General features: G+C 40.9%; 1 protein-coding gene across 6 annotated transcripts in view; it reads right to left on the bottom strand.

Annotated features, from left to right (window-relative positions):
* TENM4 (teneurin transmembrane protein 4) overlaps positions 1-16,704 on the bottom strand; it is a 1,206,236-nt gene that overhangs the window by 66,749 nt on the left and 1,122,783 nt on the right. For all 6 annotated transcript variants that reach the window (XM_072610720.1, XM_072610721.1, XM_072610718.1 and 3 more), the window contains 2 exons: positions 13,851-13,994; positions 9,609-9,858 (listed from right to left, as the gene is read on the bottom strand). In XM_072610720.1, coding sequence (XP_072466821.1) covers positions 9,609-9,858; positions 13,851-13,994 — 394 coding nt within the window. The remainder of the gene's footprint in view (positions 1-9,608; positions 9,859-13,850; positions 13,995-16,704) is intronic.

Genomic DNA, 16,704 nt, shown 5'->3' with positions numbered 1-16,704 from the left:
CTAAAGTTGGAAGGGGCTTTGAACCATAAAATGTCAGAGACGGATGAGACATTGGGATATAAGATGGTAAAATTGGGAGGTGCCTTAGAGTACAGAATGCAAAAGCTATAGGAGGCACCTTAAAACACAGAAATGTTAGTGCTCACTGAGTTCTTAGAAACCATGCAGTCCTGCTGATGAGAAAAATGATGCTCAGAAAAGCAAAGAGACTCTAGTCATACTATGTATGTGACTGCCAGGCACAAAACACTGAACAGAAATACTGGGGTCTCTTTCATTATGCCCACATCTCAACTAAAGGCCTATTTCTATTTCTTTCCTTCTAATTAGTCCTCCTCCCCCTAACCAGAAAATACTTGTAGTTTCTCTGAAATGCTTTGAGGTAATACCAGATAAAATGTTAGATCCTCATAAAGAAAGGAATTGTCTTAGATATAGTGGTCCTGGATTTCAGCAAAACCATGGATAGATTTTTTTCTGCTTTTCTGACAGACATGGGCTGGATGACAGTACAGTTTGGAGATTTTGGAAATGGTTTAATGACTGGGCCAAAAATGAAGTTTCTAGTGGAATGCTCCAGGGATCTATCCTTTGCCCTGTACCATTTATAACATTTTTATCAATTACTTGAATGAAAGCAGAGATCCAATTTACTTATCAAATTTATAGGTAAGACAAAGCTGGAAGGGATAACTAATATGTCAGATGACAGAGTGAGGATCCAAAAAATCTGACAGTCTAAAATGATGGGCTGAGTATAATAAGATAAAATTTACTAGGGATAAATGTAAGAGTCCCACACGTGGGTTAAAAAAAATTAACTGCACAAGAATAGGACCAGGGGATGTGTAATGACACAGCAAGTAAGAATGAAAAGAATTTGGAATGTCAGAGTCCTATTTTAAAAGTGGACATGACCTCGAGTCCAATTCCTTCACGTAACAGATGAGGACACTGAGGCCCTGAAGGATTAAGTGATTTGCATGAGGTCACACCAGTCATAGATGGCAGAGCCAGGGTGGGAACTTAGATCTTTGTTCTCCAAATCCACACTGTCTCTCATGGTTTCAACAGGGCCAAAAGAATAAGGAAAGGCCCAGAAGGTGTTGTTCAAGGACACAGATCTGGCCACAGAAGGTTCAGCTGAAGAAATGGGGTGTTTGAGAAGATGGTCGATGGGAGAGGCATGAAGTATGTCTTCAAATATCTATCATGAAGAAGATTTAAGCTTTTTCTCCCTGGATCTACAAGGGATCAATGGGTAGAATCATGTTTTATTTAGGGAAAAAAACCTTTCTAAAATTAGAGCTCTCTCACAGTGGAATGAGCTGACTTGGGAAGTAGTGAATTCTCCATTAGGAGAAATCTTCCCGCAAAGACTAGATGACTACTTGTTTGGAATACGTACAGGGGATTTCTGTGTGGAGATGTGGTTGGTTGGCCTCAGAGGTTCCTCCCGACTAAGAGATTCTGTGATATGAGATTCAAATAGGAGAGCAAAAGCAAGTCTCTCTTGGGATCTGGAGCGAAGAAATCCAAGGTTTTTACCCCTGTTTTGCCCTCTCCGCTCTCCAACACAAATGGGTAGGGCAACACAACAAGGCCCAGAGGAATGGAAGGACCATGGTCATCGGACAAATGCTTATTTCTAACCTTAGTGGTGACTTGAATGCAGGCTGCATTTAGCTTACATGTGTTGGGTCAGTGAATTCCCAGTTTGTTTTGGGATGGCCCCAAAGGAAGTCACCTTTTGTTTGTATCTTGGGACCAGACTGAGCTACTCCAAGGGCTTTCTTCCCAGAGACCATGAATAATTACCTGGATTATTCCTTTCTGATCTTTCTGCAGACCTTCCCCAATCCACCTCCTTCTAGCCCCTTCCTTTTGTGATTATCTTCCACTTGTATGGTTTACAGGCGATGCCAGATGTCTTTGTGCAATTATTGCTGAAAACAGCACTAAAACTTCTGGTACATCTGTACCTTGTTGGCAGAGTTATTCACATGTGGTCTTCTCCCATCAGACTGTGACCTCCTTGAGGACAGGGACTTTTCTGGGCTTTCTTTGTAATCTACAATGCTTGGCACCTACAAGGTGCTTAACAGATGCATATTGACTATTGCTGCATCATCATGTAACTGTAGGACATTAGTGCTTGGAAGGAGTCTTAGTGACATATACTGAAAAGAAAGCTGGACTTAGGAGTCTCCAGTTCTGGGTCTGGATCTCAGGATATTGAGCTACCTGATTATGGGCAAGCTACTTAAAAACTTTGAGCCTCAGCTTTTGCTGTTCAGTCTGACTCTCTGTGTGACTCCATTTGGGGTTTTCTTGGCAAAGATACTTGGGTAGTTTGCCATTTCCTTCTGCAGTTCATTTTACAGATGAGGAAACTGAGGCAAACAGGATTAAATGACTTGCTCAGGGTCACACAGCTAGTAAGTGTCTGGGGTCACGTTGGAACTCAAGGCTTCCTCATTCCAGGCTTGGAGCTTTATTCACTGCACCATCTAGCTCCCCAAGCCTTCGTTACCTTACTTCTAAAATGGGGATAACATACCTACACTACTTGCTTCACAGAATTGTTTCAAGAAACACACAACAACCTTAGGAGGTTGCTTTATAAACTTAGAGAGTTATAGAAACATAACTTATTTTCATTTATTATTAGGTCTTCTAATCCTATCATTCAACACAAAAGGTAAATGAAGCCTAGTGGAGGGAGCTTAGTTGCCCAAGGCCACACTGCCCGTCAGAAGAGAATTAGAAACCCAACTCAGCTCTTGCCTCTTCAAGTCATGGTCACTGTGATCTGAGGAATGGACCAGGGAGGCTTTATGGACCAGAGAAGCCTTTGGACAACTAGAAGACTGAGTGAATAGCTGAAGACAGTTTCCTGAATTAGTCTTGAGATAATCTGTAACTCTGCCCTAAAAAGCTTGGGAAGGAGTAAGGAGAAAGGCTTTAACTGGATGGTTGATTCTGAGGCAGGGTAGTTTTAGGAAGATGAGCACTAGCCTGGGAATGTGCAGATAGGAGTCTGAGAATGGAATATTACTCAACAAGTACGTTTAGGAGAAGGGATTTGTATAAGGGGTCAGATCTAGTTAGTAATAGAACTGAGATTAGAATCTGGGCTTCTTGACTTCCAGGCCAATGGTCTTTGCCTAATCCACACTTGAAGAATGACAATGAACTTTATGGATACTTTATGTTTTAAGCTATCCATATTTGTGTGAGGATGGGGGGACTGGGAAATTGAAATAAATAAATACTTGGCAGAAGGCAGATGAGATCTAACAATGACAGGTGATGGTGGTGGGCTGACATTCTGCCAAGTGTAGCTGACCGGGTCAAAATCTGCAGCTGGGTGACAAATGTTCTCTGCCTATAACAAAGGTCCACCTTGGGCACCACCTCCTCTAGGAGTCTCACTGACTGGCCTATCAAACTATGCCCTTTTGCCTCTGCCCTTAATGGCAAACAATCAGGATATATAGAACAGTTGTCTCCCAGGCCTTCCAATCTCAGGCACATGGGTTGCCTGCAAATATGCCAATGTTCCAACGCCTGCTGGCCTTTGGCTTCTGGCCACAACTGTTGAGGTCTCAATTTCTTCCTGTGAAAGTCATTAAAATAGCTCTGCTCTATTATCAAGATGACTTTACTTTAGTGTGGCCTGCCCTTTATTTGCAGGATAATGAAACCCACAGCATTAACATTTCTATGCAAAAGTATTCAGGATTTAAAAAAAATTTCCCAATCCCACAGACACCTTTGTCCCCTCAATTTGTCATATCTGCAGCCAATTAAACATTATCCACTTCTTTCTGTAACACAGTGAGGGGAGTCGGGCCCATCTCACCTCCTGATTCATGGCTTCCACTCACTCCCAGTGACTGATTACCCTCCATCAGGCTTAATCTACTGTCTTAACACTGGCTATTGAGTCATCTGGAAATGGCACCTGTGGCTCACCATACAACAACATGCAGCAAGGCAGGGAGAGGAGGGAGACGTTCCCCTGGTTGGCTTACCTATGTCTGAAATCTTTATTTCTGACAGAAGACAGGAATGCAGGAAACAGAAGAAAGAATGAAGTGTTAGAAGCTGGGATAGAAGCATTATTAGCAGACTGAAACTTGACAGCAATGGTACCGTGCAGTGTGATAATAAAAAAAGATTTAACAGCTGGGACACTGATATATTTCAGATTGGATATGACTTGTCAGTGGACTCCCTTACAAGCTGCTACACATCACAGAAGACAGGATTTTACCCACTCTGGAGCCTCTTGCTGAAAGGAAGGATAGCTCAGGTGGCTGACACATCTGGACCCTTTAACAAGGGTTAGATGGGGATTGGAAAGTTTCTTTTGAGTAACTGCTTAGAAGTATATATTTGTCTATACATCCATATGCAGAGATTTAGATGTATAGACACATATATTTCTATGGATTGGAAAGTTTCTTTTGAATAATTACTTAGAAATATATTTGTCTATATGTTCATATGTAGAGATTTAGATGTATAGACACATTTCTACATATCTCTATGTATATATATATAGACACGTATAAAATACCCCCTTCCTCCTCTCCTCCTATGGAAATTCTTTTCATCTTTCAAGGCCCAATTCAGGTACCACCTCCACCAGGAAGCCACCCCTGATTCCTTTCCCCTTCCCCAGACCACATGGAGTAATTTTCTCTATCTCAAGTTACTCTTGTCACGTTGGGTGTCTCCTATATATTCATCACATTCTATTTTGTGTTCCTTTACATCACTATTATTTTGTATTTCTATTTTGTATTATAGACATCTGTATATACGTCTTATCTCTACTACAACCATCAATTGCACTCCTCCTGCCCCCAACAGACTATAAAAAAAGTTGTTCAATTTGGCTAGAATGCAGGAATAAAAGAAGATGAAGAGGCTGGGTGGTGCTTGAATTCTAGGAGGAGGAGTTTAAACAATTTAATTGGTAGACAAGTGGGAGCCACTGAATATTTTTGAGTAGGAGTGATTTTTCTGATGGTAATTTGAAGTTTGAATTTCAGGAAAATTAAAAAGAGGCAGCAAAACATATTAGTAGGCTCCTACAATAATCCAAGTGAATGGGAATGAGGGCCTGAATTAGGGAGGTGGAATGGGAGAAGAAGGGGCGGATGTGTGAGACCCTACAAGGGTGGGTACGTGTCTTACTTATCTCTGTATTCTCTATGGTGAACCGCACAACTCTCTGCACAAAATAGGATCTCAGCGAAGGTTTGCTGAAAGTGCAAGTGTGACTGATGTGTCTACATTACCATATGTGTATATTTTCAAGGGTCTGTGCTTCCAGAGGCAAGGATGCTCCCTCCCCTGACACACTACAATCACTCCACACCATGGCAGACGGTCTTCTGCTATGTCCCTGAGAAAAGTCTCCTGCTGGCTAACTTTTTGGCATTTAGATATGGATATATACATATATACCCTTGCAGATAGTTTTCAAAGATCATCCAGGCCAAACAAAATACAAGCAAAGCTGTCCCATAATTGTACTGTAATTTAATTAACTGATATTTTCTCCTAATCATGGTTCCTTTCCTATAGTCTGATGCAGTGGCAAGACCATCCACCTAGAGAGAGATCACTTTTTCATAGGCTTTCATAAAAGCAGTCACATTTAATCCTGAATTTTACGTCTATTATCTCACTTAATCTCCACCATAGCCCTTGGAGGGGTTGGGGGAGCATCATCCCTGTTTAACCAGACTGGGGAACTGGTAGCTTGAGAAATTAAGTACCTGGTCCAAGGATAGATAGATAGATAGGTAGATCATGTGATTTTTTTCTACTAATTCAATTTGATTCAATTTCACAAACATTTATCAAACAGCTACTCCGTGCTAGGCACTGGTCATGCAAAGACAAAGCCAAACTTTCCCTGCCCTGAAGAAGATCGTGTTTTGTTGCAGTGGTGGTGGTGGGGGGACAGAAAACATTCACAGAAAATTGGTAAGGAGTGATGAGAGGCAGCTAGGTGGTACGGTGGATAGAATGCCAGGCCTGGAGTCAGGAAGGCTCATCTTTTTGTGTTCAAATCTAGCCTCAGACACTTGCTAGCGGTGTGACCCTGGGCAAGTCACGTCACCGTTTGCCTCAGTTTCCTCATCTGTAAAATGAGCTGGAGAAGAAAATGGCAAACCACTCCAGTTTCTCTGCCAAGAAAACCCCAAATGGGGTCATGAAGAATCAAACAGGACTGAAATGACTGAATGACGACGAGGAAGAATGATGGTGGTGGAAAAGATATCAGACAAAGGGCTCCTGGGCTTTTTTGAGGAGAGGGCTTTGCTTTTAGCTAGGAGGAAGAGGGGAAACTACTCAGAGGAGGTGGAATCTGAGAAGAGAAGGGTCTCAAGAGGAGATAAAGAGGGAGTACCTTACAGGCATGAGAGAAGGCCTGTGGAAATGTAGGGAGGTGGGAAATGGTGTTTTGAATTCACAGAACAGTTGGTCGTCCAATTTGGCTGGAACATATGATGCAGTGAGGGAGAAAAATGGGAATCATGCAATGGAAAAGATTCAAACTCATGTTTTCTGGCTCCAAATTCCATATTCATTGCACTAACCCACCCTCTGGAAGATCAAGTGAAATAACAAACTAGAAAGTATTTTCACGCTGAAAATTGCTCCAGAAATGTAAGCTGTTCTTACTGTTATGGGTGGAGGCTTCTCTTCTGAGCACTTAGAGTGCCCTAAGATCTTAGATTCAGAGCTGTAAGAGATCTCAGCGGTCACTTAGTCCAACCTTCCCATTTCAGAGATGGAAAAAGTGAGGTAGTGCCCAGGGTCACACAGCTCGTATGAATCTGAGGCAGGATTCTAAGCACCAGTACTCTATCCATGACCTCATGCTTCCTTTCCTGAATCTCATATCCTCTCTCTGCCTAAATATCCCAAAATTGGCAGTGTGTGGGCACCATTCCAATTCAATTCAATTCAACAAATATTTATTTAGTAGCTATGGTATATGTCTCTCTGTGTCGAGGACTGAGGGAGGAATGATGTTTTAGATGAGACAGGATACCTCAAAGAACTTACAATCTAGTAGAGGGGTTAAGACACCAAAGTAATTATGATACTCAAAATTACAATGAGATTATAGATTTGTAAAGAGGACAAGTGAGATCTGAGGGAAAAGGTCATTACCAACCAGGAGAAATGTGGAAATCTCCTTGGAAGAGGGGAAATTTGTCTGGGGCTTTAAAGGATGGATGGGACTTTAGCAGAAAAAGAGGTAGAGGGAAGACATTCTGGTTCCAGGGAACAGTTGTAAGCAAAGACATCAATGGCAGCAGAGTTGACATGTAGGCTCTGCCAGTGGAAATGGATGGAAGGAAATTTTGGTGGGGAAAGTTTTCTGAAAGTCCTCATTTGTGTGCTTTTCAGGAGGACAGAAAGAGAGGTGTATGTTTAATACACTGTCATCCCCCAAAAGCACTAAAACTACTCTTCATTTATAGAATGGAAGTGGTCTTAGCAGCCTTCTAAATTTGATCCCTTCACATTACTAAAGAAGGAAAAGCAGCCCAGGGAAGGGAAGGGTCATTCTCAAGGTTACACAGTTACTGAGTGATGGAGCTGGGAATTGAACCCAAGTTCTGATACAGTGGAAGTCATAGTATCATAGGATTTAGAACTGGAAAGTGGGGCTAGAGACCATCTGGCTTAACCTCTTCATTTTATGGATTTGAAAACTGAGATAGTCCTTAATAAATGCTTATTGATTGAATAATTAAGTGACTTTCCCTTGGTCAAAGAGACAATAAACAGAAACGGTGTGTTGCAATGAGAAGGATTCGGAGTTTGGAATCAGAGGATGGAGGTTGAAATAGGGGGTCTGTCTCTTTTGTGTTTCCAGGAGTAAGTCTCTTCCCCTCTCTGGGCCTGTTTCCTTGTCTGTCCATTTTACAGAGACCTTTAAAGTTTGCAAAGAATTTTACAAATATCACATTTGATACTCACAACAATTCTGGGAAATAGCTGGTAATATCATTCTTATTTTACAGATGAGGAAACAAAGGCAGACAGAAGTGACTTACCCAGGATCACATAGCTAGTGTCAGACTAGATTTGAACTCAGATTTTCCTAATTCCAGGCCCAGTCCTCTATCCATTGCACCACCTAGCTGCCTTCCATGTCAAAATCTATATCTATGATATTATAAGTTGTAGAATTGGTATTCAGATCTGGTGCTGCTTCTATTACATCATAAGTTATTTTCTACCCACCTCTACCCCATGCCTTTTAGCCCATCCCTCAGAGAGACTTTCAAGATTAAAGTTCACGGTCATGGAATTCTTTCTTAACAGAAACCATGAAAGCAGGATTAAGGAGGGGAAAGAGGCTTAATTACGGAAAAGCTACATCTAGAAGGAATATGTAATGAATTTATTTAACAATGGAGACTCTGGATCTCTGAGCCATCTCTCCCTGGCCCCTATGCCTAGAATAAGGGTCATGGAAGTGATGGTGGTGGAAGAAGTCAAGGTACCTTGAGTGCCCTGGATTCTAGTGGTACCCACATGTTAGCTATAACATCTACACCCTCTGCAAGGCTTCCCTTCTGAGACACCTAGGATATTATTTACCTCAAGGACTTCAAAAGCCAATGATAACAGATGCTGTCTTCATAGGGAAGGAGGGAATGGGGAGGGGAAGGGAATAAGCATTTATCTTGTGCCAGTTGTATACCAGGCCCTGTGTGAAGTCTCTTACAAATATTATGGCATTTGATCTTCACAACAACACTGCAAGGCAAGTAGATACTCAATATATTTTTGCTGAACTGAATTAAATGTTGAGGAGGTTCCTGTTTTTGTGTTCACATATTTATCACATTCACACACCTGCTCCCCTAAGTGGATTATAAGGTTCATGAAAGCAGGGATCTATTTTAAATTGTGAATCTCTCTTGGTAACAAGCATGGTCCTATGGAAAGAGAGGTCACTTCATAAATGCTGACTGTTGGAGAGTTTAAGAGCATCTAGGAGGTGCTCAGGTACTTAACTTCTTGGTGAGGGCTTAGACCTGAATCTGGTACTTAAACAAATCCCTCTGTCATTGTCTTCTTAGCATCTGGCGGTGCCTGGCACATAGCAGGTACTTAAATAAATGCTCCTTGAATGCAAATGGATGAATGAAGGGTGAGTGAATGAATATATGGGGAAGAAACATCTCCATAGCTTCCATAACCCCCTTCTTTTCATCTCTGTAAAACAGCTCTTCTTACTGAATCTCTGATCTAACCTGAAAGGATTAAAAAAAAAAAAAAGACTTTGGCCTTGCCTTGACCTGCAAGGACCCTTCCTATGTTCCAAAGGCTGATTGGTAGAGTTGAGAAAGTACCTTAAGGAGGGAACTCTCAGCTGGGGTGAAACTCAGCTTCATTTACTCCAACTATATACTGGACCATTTGGACCACAGAGGTCCCATCACAGGCTACCTTGCTCATACCACAATGCCACCTTAGAGTCCCAGTGGCTAATTCCACTGGGCCCTAACAGAACAGGGAAAACATTACAAGTGAGAGTTATGGTGGCAACCGATTACCTTAATTCCAGGATGTTAGTGACATTGCCAGAGGGGAAGATCCTCCGAATGTAGTTGAAGTCACCAACATAGAGGCTCCCATCTGAGCCACATGCAAGGGCCACTGGAGCCAAAAGCTTGTTACCATCAGCGAGGCCGTTACAGCTGGGACAGGAAATACTTCGCCTCCGTCCATTACCCATGATGCTCCCAATGACAGGTGGCTGCTGGGATACAAACTGGTTCTCCCCATTTCCTTTATGTAGTATACCTAGGACAAAGACGAGGAAAGAAAAAAGTAAGTTGGGATGAACAAATGTATTTTGTTTCATAAGGATAAGTCATAAACACTGTTATTTAATACAGTGAAGTCTCCTTTCCTGAGATTTAGAGCTGGCAGGGACCTTATAGATGATCTAATCTGACTCTCTAATTTTACAAAGTCCTAGAGAGGAGAAATACTTGGCCCAAGTTCATACAGGTAATGAACAACAGATTTGAGATCTGAACCCAAGCCCCCTTATTACAAAAATCCACGGAGTCTTCTACTGAACTAAGCTGCCTATTTGGTTTCTGTTAAACGTAAAATTTTCTTTTTTTTTTAATATTAATTTTATTTGTTTTCAGTGTTCTACAATCACTACCATATAACTTGGATTATTTTTTCCCCTCCTTCCCCCCTCCCTCCCTGAGATAGCATACAATTTTAGATAGGTTCTATACATACATTCCTATTAAATACATTTTCATTACAGTCATGTTGTGTAAAAGAATTAAAATGAATGGGAGAAATCATATAACAAACCAAAACATAATACAAAAGACAATGACCTGCTACATTCTGCGATTGAATTCCATAGTTCTTTCTCTGGATGTGGAAGGCATTTTGCCTTAAAAGACCATTGGGAATTTTTTTAAGTCCTTGCATTGCAATGAAGTTCCAAGTCTACCAGAAAAACCTCTCACACACTGTGGTCATTGCTGTGCACAAAGTTCTCCTGGTTCTGCTTCTTTCGCTCAGCATCAGATCATATAAGTCTTTCCAGGCCCCTCTGAAATCTTCCTGTTCATCATTTCTTATAGCACAATAGTATTCCACTGCATTCATATACCATAATTTATTCAGCCATTCCCCAATGGATGGGCATCCCCTTGATTTCCAGTTTTTGGCCACCATAAACATAAAATTTTCAAAACAGATAATGGCTAGCCATGCCAATGTGCCAATTTAATTTGCCAATTAAAAAAAACCTTAAAAGTTAACTTAAAAATTTATCTGAGGTGATGAAAATTTTACATCTTTCTGAAAAATGTACAAATGGAAGCAGAAATTTAGTCCACAAATGCCATTTCCTCTCCAACCTCTTAGTTTCCTTAACTCCTGATTCTTTACTGTTTTCTTAATTAGGACCAGTTGAGTTCAGTTCAGGATGAACTTGGTAAAAATAAAAAAAGTTTAGAAATTTCAATAATGCTAAACATTTTATTGCTGCAAAAAAATACGAATATTCTCACAGTGATGCTACATAGCTGGGAAACAAGGATCAACTTTTCAGTTGAGCTAAAAGGCATTGGTAAGATGCATACAAATATAGGGAGCACATGATTGAAAGTGACGCATAGGTAAGATGCAGTGTGAAATCACAACTATGGCATCCACTGGCATCTAGGACTGGAAAAGGAGGTTGGCCAAGATGAAGGATAACATAGAGATAACTCTAGTGAGTCAGTGATACCCATATAATGGTCAAAGACCCAAAGGAATGATTCTAGGAGCTTAGCTCTATACTCTATGGGATATTTGAAAAAGTACAAGGACAAGAATCCCAGGGGATGAAAAGGCATGGAAATGCTGAGGGAATAGTGACCAGTACTTTTCCATTTTTAAAACAGAATGGAAGAAGTTCACTTAAATTTCAGCAAGAGATAATGCCAGGGAGGGTGAGATATAGAAACAGGTTTCCTAGGGAGGTTATGAAAGTACCATCTGTAGAGAGCTTAAAAAAATTGGATTGACAACCATCTGTGTTGGATATGTATCCTTTCCTCAGCTTACAGACAATGGTCTAAATTAGATGCCTGGAAGGCCACTTGTCAGTGATGCAGGAGCTAGGATTCTTGCCTAGGGTGGAAATGTGAACTAAAAGAACCATCATGTTCCTTTAAACTCGAAGGCTCTACAAAGCCTTATCTGGAACAATGAGACTGTTATTAAAGTGATAACAAATCTCATCTTTTCTTTAACGTGTATGAACAAAAAAGGTACATTTTACTTATTGGAAAATTTTTTATGAGCGAGTTTATGCCTCATTCTTCTTAACTAATGTAATTATTTTAATCTAAAAAATATCTTATATACCTAGAGGTCTTTGCTAGATTTTCAGTGTTTGCAGAACATGGCAAAACCCTTGATAATATGACATCAAAGCCAAGCCAACAGTAATTTATCAAGTGTCTTCTATTTGTGCACTGTTTGAAGGGCTAGAGACACGACAAAACAAAAAAATCACGCCTTTCATCAATGAGCTCACTTCCATTTTCTTTCATGAACAGCCAACCTTCAGTGACTGATTTATTCCTCTGATTTTATTTTATACAGGCATTTATTGTGTTTTTAAAAAATGAACATACATGAAGAAGAGGTGGGGAAAACTGGAACACTAATGCATTGGTGAAGCTGTGAGCTGATCCAACCATTGTGGAGAGCAATTTGGAAGTATGCCCAAAGGGCTATAAAACTGTGCATACCCTCTGATCCAGCAATGCCACAACTAGGTCTTTATCCCAAAGAGATCATAAAAATGGGAAAAGGACCCACGCATACAAAAATATTTATAGCAGCTCTTTTTGTGGTGGCAAAGAACTGGAAATTGAGGGGATGCTCATCAATTGGGGAATGGCTGAACAAGTTATGGCATGTGAATTTAACAGAATACTATTGTTCCATAACAAATGATGACCAGGAAGTCTTCAGAAAACCCTAGAAAGACTTATATGAACTGTTGCTGAGTGAAATGAGCAGAACCAGAAGAACACTGTACATGGTAATAGCAACACTGTGTGATGACCAGTTATGATGGACTTAGCTCTTTCCACCAATGCAATGATCTAAGACAATTTCAAAAGACTCGTGACGGAAAATGCTCTCCACATCCAGAAAGAGAACTATGGAGTCTAATGCAGATTGAAGCATACCATCTTCACCTTTTTTTTTCTTTCTTGTGATTTTCCCCTTTTGTTCTGATTCTTTTTTCATAACAGGACTAATGTGGAAATATATGATTGTACATGTATAGCCTGTATCTGATTGCTTGCCATCTTGGGAAGAGGAAGGGGAGGGAGAGAGGGAGAAAAATTTGGAAATCAAAATATTATAAAAGTGAATGTTGAAAACTATCTTTACATGTAATTGGAAAAATAAAGTATTATCAAGTGGGGGAACAATCTCTAAAAATTAAATAAATAAAAATAAAAATGAACATATAATCCTAAGTGCTGAGCCTATGGCCATGTCCATAGTAGGTTCTAAATAAAGATTTTCAGGAAGAATAACTATTTCTAGGGTAATTTTTCTTGTTCTGCAATAGGCCTTTATTTCATGAATGAATAACAAAGGCTATAGGGAAGCCTCCCCTTTCTGCCAAAAAGCAAGATTGCTGCTTGGTTGACTAAGGTTTTCATAAAAAAGCTTTTATTAGACGTGGAAAGGGATAAAGGACATAAAATATCAGATGAGAGAATGTTAGAGAGGGAGAAGGAAATCAAAAGCATTTATATGGTGCATACTATGTGTCAGGGACCATGCTAAGTGCTTTTACAAATAAAATCTCATTTGATCGTTAGGGCTGGAAATAAGTGTGGTAGGAGCAAGCTGGGCCTAAGAAGGCTGAATGACTTGCCCCAGGTCACAATGCCAGCTGGTGGCCTAGCTGAGAGCAAAGGGAAATGCTTTGTATGCATATTGGCTACATCCCTAGTCTATACCCGTCTCTTGTTCTTAAATAACTACCACCACTACCACCACAGTCACCAGCACCACCATCACCAAAAAAACTGGCACATCAATCTCTATTATGCCCAATAGATTGTTTTTCTTCATTTAAATCTGCACACATGGAGCTCGCTATGCAAATGTAGGTTACAATAAATTATTTGCCAAGAGCAGCCTCCTTCTCAAGTGGAGACTGAATGATTTACAGAACCCAATGACCAAGTGTTGGCCCCTGCAGCCCTGGCCATGTGGCCTTCTGCTGAGTCACTCACCACTCTGGATATTGAGGGCATGATGCTTGTCCAAGGTCCATCCTCCCAGTTTGGAAGCATCGATCTCATAGCCCTGAAGTACTGCGGTCCTCTTCTCCCATAAGATCAAGTCTGGGCAGGATTCATATTCATACCCAACAGAAACTGTGGAAGGGATGGAAAAACAGAAACAGAATACAGATGAATGATGAAGTAGCATCTTTCCCTTTAAAAAAAATGCATATTTGGCATCCTGAGTGCAACATGGTTTATCACATCAAGAGCTCTTCAGGCACGATACCTGGGTTCAATCCCACCTTTGACACTTACTAGCTGTGTAGCGCTGACCATGTCACAAACTCTCTGGCCCTCAGTTTCTACATTTGTAAAATGAGGGGGTTGGGTTAGATGTCCTCTGAGGTCTACTTCATTACGGGAAGAAGTGAATGCCATTTAAATACCAACTTTATTAATGTATCATTTTAACACTGTGTTAACATAATATGAAGGAAAGGCCTTGACCCTAGAGTCCTTGTGGTCTTCTGCAGAACACTCACCTCTGTCACTGAATAGTCACACAAGTGTGACAAAGTCCCTTAACCTAGCTAAGCTTCAGATGAAGCAAGATGAAGACATCTGTACCCCTTACCTAACAGGGCTGTTATAACAGTGGACATGATGATATAATAATTAATAATGATAGTGATAATGATGATTGCTAGCATTTTTATAGTGCTTACTATGTGCCTGGCACTGTGCTAAGCTCTACAAATATTATCTCATTTGATCCACATGACAACCCTGAGAGGTAGGTGCTATGATTATCCCATTTTACAGTTGAGGAAACTGAGGCTCAGAGTGGGTAACTGACTTGCCAAGGGTCACAGGACTACAGAATACCTGGGGACAGATTTCAAACTCACGTCTTCCTGACTCTAAGTCCACTGAACCAGTTGGCTTCCTGGTGAGATTTTTGCTGCTATCTAGCTGGGAATCAGGCCTTCACACCACTGTCCCATCTTGCACTCTCTTCACCATGTATTTTCAAGGGTACCCTCTTTCCCCCTCTTTTCTAACGCCCCTTTATGTGTTATCCTCCCCCATTAGAATGTAAGCTCTTTGAATTTAGCACAGTGCCAGACATGAGCACTTAATAAATGTTGTATGTATGTATGTATGCATGTCTGTCTGTCTCTACCTATTTACATCTCCAGTTCCTTCAGCAAATCCTCACAGGGCATGATCTCAAGGCCCTGGCCTTCATCATTCTAGCTGCTCTCCTCTGGATGCTTTCTCTAGGTGATTAATGTCCTTCTTAAACTGTGGTGCCCATAACTTTGCAAAACAATCTTTTCCTCCCTCTCTTTCCTTTCTTTCCTCTGTTTTCTCTCCCTCACTTTTTCTTCTCCCTCTCCTCCCTTTCTCTCCGTGCAGTTTTTCTTAAAATATGTCCTCGTAAAAGAAGTCCTCTTCTTTCAGGGTTTCATCATGCTTGAGAGGTGGACTAAAACTTCCCAATTCTATGTAAGTGGTCCAGTCTAGCTGGAAAGAATTCAAGTATGGGTCTGATGACAGACCATGTATCTGGCATCCAAAGGCCAAGCCTCACAACATTCAAAGGGCTTCACCACCAGAAGGCTGGCCATCAGGTTATGAATTTTTCAGCAACAGATATTTCACAAGGTTCATATTAAGGCATGAAAAGGTTGTCAGTGGAACTGTCAGTGGGACAATCCAAACTGATGAAATCACAAATCTCTAAAGAATATTATTCAATTGTAAGTTAAATTAGTCATAGGGTTTATCTTGGAAATCTCAAGTTTCCTTCTAGTTCCAAGATTCAACAGCAATAATTACCGCAAAAATAATAATGATAATAACAACAGCAGATGGTGCATTGAAACCGAGCTTTATGGTTCCATGTGATTCTCACATAATATTTAACCCTTGATTTTCTCTGAGGTTGCCTTCCAGTGATACTATATATAAATTGTATGCATGAAGCTATTTGTATGTTGTCTCTCCCATTAGAACATAGTTCCTGGAGGGCAGGGACCATACTTTATTTTTATCATCAGTACTATGTGCCTGGAATACAGCAAGTGCTTAATAACTGCTTCTTGACTGCTGATTGATCCACAGTGGATCTAAAAGCTTTGTAGTGCTAGCATTTAAATCTCCATTTTCCAAATGAGGTAGCTGAGGTCCTACTGATAGGTCCAGGAAGGGAAACCAGGGCTTCTGGTCACAACCAGAGTTCTTTCACCCTTCTCCAGGCTGCATTCCTGCCCCATCTCCTCAGGACCTTCTCTCCCATGCCACAGAAACCTCTCTCTTCACCCTGGAAGTTCACCCCTACTCCTCATCACTCTTGTATCCTCTCCCCCTGACTGGCTGGTCCCTCCCAGAACCTCCATGGTAAGGAGAATGGGCAGGCCAAGCACATCTTTATTCCTCTCTTGGCTGAACTCCTGAATCCCCTGGACTTTCTCTCCAGTCCCCATGACAGGTATCTTCATCTCTCTCCCACTTTCACTTCTCTTTTCTGTTTTATTTCCCTTGTTACAATGTAAGATCCTTGAGGACAGGGACTGCCTTTCTCCCTGCTTGTATATTTAGACTGCCAGTTCTAGGCACATAGTCAGTGCTTAATAAAAGTTTATGCACTTGACCTACTTTTTCCATTACACTCTACCATCTGACATCAGACTGTGAGCTCTTTGAAAGCAGGGATTGTCTTATACCTTTCTTTGACTCTCTAGTATTTAGGAGAGTGCCAGTCATGCAGTGGGTGCTTCATGAGTGTTTGTTGATCGCTCTGTTGCTGTGTAGTAAAACTGCAATTTTTAAGATAAAAATGTGAAAAATAATGCAA

Source organism: Notamacropus eugenii, chromosome 5 (genome assembly GCF_028372415.1).
Source record: "Notamacropus eugenii isolate mMacEug1 chromosome 5, mMacEug1.pri_v2, whole genome shotgun sequence".
NCBI lineage: Eukaryota > Metazoa > Chordata > Mammalia > Diprotodontia > Macropodidae > Notamacropus > Notamacropus eugenii.
Note: the sequence above shows the minus strand (reverse complement) of the source record. Positions and strands in the feature narration are given on the sequence as shown.